This window comes from Meleagris gallopavo, chromosome 11 (assembly GCF_905368555.1).
Source record: "Meleagris gallopavo chromosome 11, MGAL_WU_HG_1.1, whole genome shotgun sequence".
Taxonomy (NCBI): Eukaryota; Metazoa; Chordata; class Aves; order Galliformes; family Phasianidae; genus Meleagris; species Meleagris gallopavo.
In genome coordinates this window covers 21,966,501-21,972,500 of record NC_139414.1, presented here as the reverse complement: position 1 = coordinate 21,972,500, position 6,000 = coordinate 21,966,501, and the positions used below count along the sequence as shown (strand labels likewise).

The following is a 6,000-nucleotide window of genomic DNA, read 5'->3' as shown; positions in this document are numbered from 1 at the left end:
ACCTTTCATTCGGTTCCAGTAAGCCATTGTTACCATGCCTGAGACTTTGCTCGTGTTCCCAGGTAAGAAGCAGTGCTTGCTGACCTCTCATGTTGGCGGTGCTCTGAAGGTACCCGGGTGCCTCTTGGAGGAGAAGCTCGGTGAAGGGGAGCTGTGATTAAAGTTAACAAGTCCAGGTGCTCTAATGACAGTTTCTGTCCCAGGTGATAGATGGAAAAGGGTTTTCTGAATCCTATGCTCTCGAGATATGGCTTGTGTCAAAGCATCTACTGTGGCTAGGGACAATATAATGCGTGTTCTCCTTTGATCTTGATTTTTAATCACAATTCCGCTGGACAAAAAGTAGTCAAAACGTTCTTGAACATAAAATTCTAATATTCCATTAAGTTGCTCAGCAGCTTTCGAGCTGTGACGTTATGGCTGTGCCAACAGTTCTGCCTTTCCTCTCCGAAAGGCTCCGAACTGTAACCATTGGGCCATGCCATTCCCTCCCGTTATCTTGCTGGCCTGATGTGGACGTGCCAGCAGCCCTGGGGTAGCAGGAATGAACACTTGGAGAAGTGTCCCAGGCCTTGCTGTGGGTTGGGCTGCAGGAGAGCCTTCCTCCACCCACAGCTTCCCCCAGACCATTGCCCACGTGGGCATTTTGTGCTAGTTAAGCTCTGCCTTTCACTTCATCATTAGTCACATTCTTCTTGAGACCTTTACATACATTAAAGGGCAAAATCGCTTTCTTGCTTCTTTTCCCTTTCTCCTTCTGGGTAATGATTACCCTTTCCTAGTTAGCATGTTGCTTGTACTGCCTTTTTGCTTCTTGCTTTTTTCTTTTTTGTCCTGAATGGAAACGGCAAAGACATCTGTGTGTTTGATGAACAGATATTGCTATTATTCCACGCTTTACATGTTTTTTTCCCCACTTTTAATTCATGTGCATCGTATTTAGGTGTTGTCAAACCTACACAGCTATCAAAGATCAAGATTTTTGTTGTGCTACATTCTATTTCAAGACCCTGATGGAACATTTTAGTAATTGGCTTTAGACTGTAACTAACGTGTATTGGTGAGAGGTCCGTAAGAATATACAAATTGATAGGAAATGAAACATGAGCTGTTATTTAAGCTTACAGTGTTTTCTGTTCCTGTTTGTGCCTTAGGTAAAGAGCCCAACAGGCAAATGATGAACCCAAACAGCAAAGCACCAGGCCGTTACATTAAGAAGGCTGTGCTGCTTGGAGGCTGCAAACCATCTGAAAGCTCTCCAGATTATTTTCTTTTCGGAAATTCTTCTCCAGTTTTGTCCTACATAATAGCAGGAGTGTAAGACTGCTGTGTCAGTCCTATAGAAATCATGTGTGTTTCATCATTAGCTGTGAGCATTTTCTTACAGCCAGCATCAGCTGGATAGTAACAAAAACAAATCCTGGTTTCTGCATTATCTGTAGCAGAATGATGATTCTGGGTTTGGAGCAAGCTGCCAAACATCTCTCCTGTTTGCTCAGTAAGCAGCATCAGTACCATCTCTCTTCCTGCTTGCATTTTCCCAGTGTATCCATTTGCACACTGCTCACACGTTCAGGGTTTGGGAGCAGGTAGAGCTGCAGCAGGTCGGAGCGGTGGTCCTGCCACCAGTGTCTGTGTGCAGTACTGACTGATGGCAGCAACGAGGAAATGCCACGTCACAAATATCCTTGTAATGTTCAATCATTTAAGATCTATGTCTGAAAAGGTAGGAGTTGAAATCAAATAATGCTGGATAGGTTTTGGCCTGTTACTAATTCAAGTTACAAATTCTTCTGTTTTTGTTTTTGTTTTTTTTTTTTCCTAAAGAAAGAAAAGTGTTTTTCTATCAGTTTTGATTTTGCCAGCCTCAACTCCCTTCTGTTTGCTCTGGTTTGGTGTGAAAGAGAAGCTCTCAGTCTCTTTTGTGCTTTTTTTTCTTTGGTTTGGCATTTTGTTTTGCATTGTGTGCTCCTCTGTGGTGTTCTGTAATAGAAATAAGTTCTTCATCTTCTCTTTCTTTGGCAATATTTTTTTTTTTTTCCTAATACTTCAATGAAGAAGGGATGACTCGAAAGGAATGCAGGCATTCTTGTGCTAAACAAACATGTCACAGTCTTTTTCATAATCTGATGAAGCTCTGTTATAGGTATGGGTGAGGCTTCTTTGTTGCCTTTTCCTTGCTGAGATGTGTAGGTTGCTCTGGAAGTAATGCCTCCTATTTATTTCCTTGGAAACTACAACAGATACAAAGAGCACAGTATCTCTGCTTGATAGAGCAGATCCTTGGCTACCAAGCACAGCACAGCTACCACCATTAGCTATGCATTCTTGCCACTAATGAGCAAGATCCTGCATGCCATGCTCCTGTGTTGAAACACAGTGCTCATAGGAAACAGAAGGATGGATTTCTGCTCAGCTTTCAAAATCACATGTAGGCTTATTAATTGGTGCTTATTTTCTGAGTCCTTCAGCCATTATGTTGGTTTTGGTTATTAAACTGGGATTTTACTGATAGAATTGCATGGATAGAAACTTGAAGCTGGGGAAATGACGTCTTGCTGAGGAGACCTGTATTTAACACAACTACAATTGGTATTCTATTCTAAAGTGCAGTGCGTGCTTGTAGTAATATTGTTCTCAAAATACGAGCGGGGTCATCCTTTATTGCCCCTGCTGTGATGGCAATTAGCCACGAGGCCTTGAGTCGTCTGCAGGAAGAAACCTGGACGCTGACCTTGTCTCTGGGGGCAGGGGAAGATGTAACATTGACACATGGCAGCAAACGAGCTCACAGAGTTTTGGGGATCTTTCAGTTTTCTGTGCACAGAACAGAGGGCAGTTGTGTGCCTGTAGGAAACTGTGATTTTTATTGGCAAGTGGAAAATCTTGTAAATTATCAACTTGACTGTTTCTGTTAAACAGATTTGTTATCCTACCTCCCCTCTGCAAGTCTGCTTTATGATTTCAATTTCTGGCAGCACGTGGAGCCAGGACAGCTAAGGAGGGCTGTGTGTGTGCTGCAGACAGCAAGCACTTGGGGGCTGCCTGCTGGGAGGGCTGCTGCATGGCACTGCTGGTTTGGTGTTTATTCCATGCAAAGATAAAGCATTGGTGTACGGTATGTGCAAATGAATCCCTGCCACGCTGGGGTTTGTTAGGCTTTTCTAGATGTGTTTAGTTTAAGTCACGCATCAGAAGTAGCCTGAAGACTTCAAGAAATAAAATCTATCACCTCCATCAAAGTGACCGTTTCAAACCTGTTAGCTGAAAGAAGAGCTGAATTTCCTCTGCCATTCAACCTTTATAAAAGCAAAACGTTATGCCAAAGGTGTGCCATGGATCACATCGCCTGCTCCCTGTAGCTGCTGCTGGCTGGAAGCTTGTGAAGTGTTTGCCCCCCTGCTACAGGTAGAGCCACCAACCTCCACATTTAATACTAGAGCAGGCTGCTCAGGGCCCCATCCAACCTGGCCTTGAACACCTCCAGGGATGGACGGGGCATCCACAGCCTCTCAGGAGAAGTGTTGGGTAGCAATATCTGCCTCCAGGAGCTGAACAACGGCACCAAAAGTTCCTGTGTGCTTTGTTTTCAGTGCTGAGCAGAAACCTCCCAAACTTTTGAGATGCTTACGGAAATAATCAACTTCTGAACTGCGTGACAAATGTGGTTTGTGTATAGATTTAACTGTGAAAACGTTTGTGTGGCTTCAAAATGAGAGGGGTGGCAAGCACATTGGACACAGTGAAACATCACTTGGAGTAATTAGCATAGTGGGTACACAGCCAACAGCATTGCTCCACAGCCCAGAGTGCAGAGAAATACCTTGAGGAAAGGGAGACATCAAAACAGATAACAGAGCAAGTGTGAAAAACTTGCCATATTAATCACGTTACGAGCCGATGGGGAGCTCCTTTGGGTAGCTGTGTGTGGTGGGGTCATGGTGGTGAGGGCCAGGCTGGGCTGCTGCACTGCTGCTTAGCTAAAAGCGTGCTTTCTGTTCAGTTTGGAGTCCCTGCTCAGAGCTGAGCTTCTCGCTGAGGCTGGCTGCCCCTTGCAGCCTCTTGGGATGGTGGGAGTGCTGGTTGGGGCCATGTGTGTCAAACGTGCAAGCTCTGGGGAAGACTGACAGACCCTCTGCTCTTGGGAAGACTGACAGACCTTCTCTTTGCAGACTCCTGCAGAGCAGGCCAAGGCTCGATTGCAGCTGGTGCTGGAGGCGGCGGGTAAGTCTTGCTGTTATAAGTAACGCTGCATTCTTCAACTATGTATTTCTCTTTTATAATATCAGCAAAACGAGGCCTGTCAGTGTAGTAATTGTATTGTTTTCTGTTGGGCACATGTCCAGTCCCTTTCTCCATCGCTCCCTTCTGTTTCTGCTTAAGCTGAAAATGGTGTGCATCATCGCTGGCGTTGGCTAAATTTCTCTAGAGAAATAAAGTGAGTACTTCGTTGTCTTCATGGGTTTGGCCTCTTGCTGCTACTGCTGAAACTATTCAAAAATTTAGTTTTGTTATTTTATTTTTTAGCGCTGAGCTGAATTGGTGCATGTAAATACTTATATTGATTTATTGGTTGCAGAAATATGTAATTCTCTCCTTAAAATGTCTATGCTGAGGTTTGTAATCTTATTTTTTGTGTCCTATTTTATTCTTCCCATTAAAAATGTCAATTTTTCACTTGAAAAGGAAAAAATGCAATGTTTCAAACACACTGTAATAAATGTTTGTCTGTAGTTCAGCCTTCATCTCTAATATATGTATTCTTAACTTAAAAGCAACAATTCCCACTACCAGCGTTTGTATTTCCTCCTTACCAAAGCCTTCTGTTCTAAGGGTTATCTGTCTTCTCACGGTCCTGGATTTTTCTCCAGAAATGCATTTACCCTTCTGTATTGTGTAGTTCCAAATGCATTCGTTGTTCTCCATAACTTTTAATAAATCTTTGAAGCACATGATGATAAAGTGGTTGTGACAGCTCTGACCTAAAAAAGCACAATTTGTTTATACTGCTCACATCTGTCACACCTCATTTTTTAATTTAACACCTGGGAAGTGTACAAAAGATACCCATGAGCTGTAGATCACTGTGATTTGGGTCCCAGAAATTTCCAGAAACATACGGAGGGCCGATGACATTTTCTGATTTAAATATTCACTGTTGAAGTCGGAAATGTAGATTGGAGCTGCAAACTGTTGATAAAGAATTCAGGAGAGTTAATCTATTTCTCTTATACAAAATACAAAAAAAAAAATTATTTCCCATCTTTATTTAGGTGTTGGGAATCTTCTGAGCTCGTCTCCTGTCCCTGCTCCCAGTCCCATGCTCAGTCAGTTACACTGAATCTTTCTTAAATTGGTTTAAGAGGAATGCTGGATTTGTTAATGCTGTTGTTTCAATGTTTTGTGTCTATTCATGGCAAAATGAACACTCTTTACCTTTCACAAATTAAAAGTGTTAGAGCATTACTGAGCAGCTAGCTACACGTCTTCCGTTGGCTTATCAATGAGCTCAAAATCAAGAGGTTAATTGTTGCTATTGTAGCATCAGCTGAAAATACTGTTAATTTTAATCTGTATGTTAGCAGTGATGAACTAAGCTGTTCTTTGTGTACGTGGTGTTCAGTGCAGTGTACATCCCAGAGCTGTGCGTTCACTTGTGAATATCTGCCTGCCATGTGGTCAGAATTGCTCTGCTCCTGCTAAGTGGGGAAAAAGCTGTGCTGCATTCAGAATCTATTGCCTACGTTTTAGTGACTGTTAGTACACAGGTGTGTGAACAAACAAGTTTTAACTCTGCTGTGGTTCGAAATTAACCAACAGGTGTAAGAGAGGACTTTGGGAAGGGCCCTTCCGTGTCCGTCTCTGCTGATGTGCTCCTCTTACGTTGTCATCTCTCCTTTCCGTGCCGTTTCCATGCCAGGCAGTAATCTAACGTTTCCTTTTATCATTTGTATAGAAATATATCTGCCTATTTCCTTCTGAAGATTTTCATATCGTTCT

General features: G+C 42.8%; 1 protein-coding gene across 5 annotated transcripts in view; it reads left to right on the top strand.

Moving 5' to 3' along the window:
- Window positions 1-6,000, top strand: part of RSRC1 (arginine and serine rich coiled-coil 1) — a 115,631-nt gene that overhangs the window by 62,552 nt on the left and 47,079 nt on the right. For all 5 annotated transcript variants that reach the window (XM_085232953.1, XM_019619202.3, XM_019619204.3 and 2 more), the window contains exon 6: window positions 4,173-4,224. In XM_085232953.1, coding sequence (XP_085089079.1) covers window positions 4,173-4,224 — 52 coding nt within the window. The remainder of the gene's footprint in view (window positions 1-4,172; window positions 4,225-6,000) is intronic.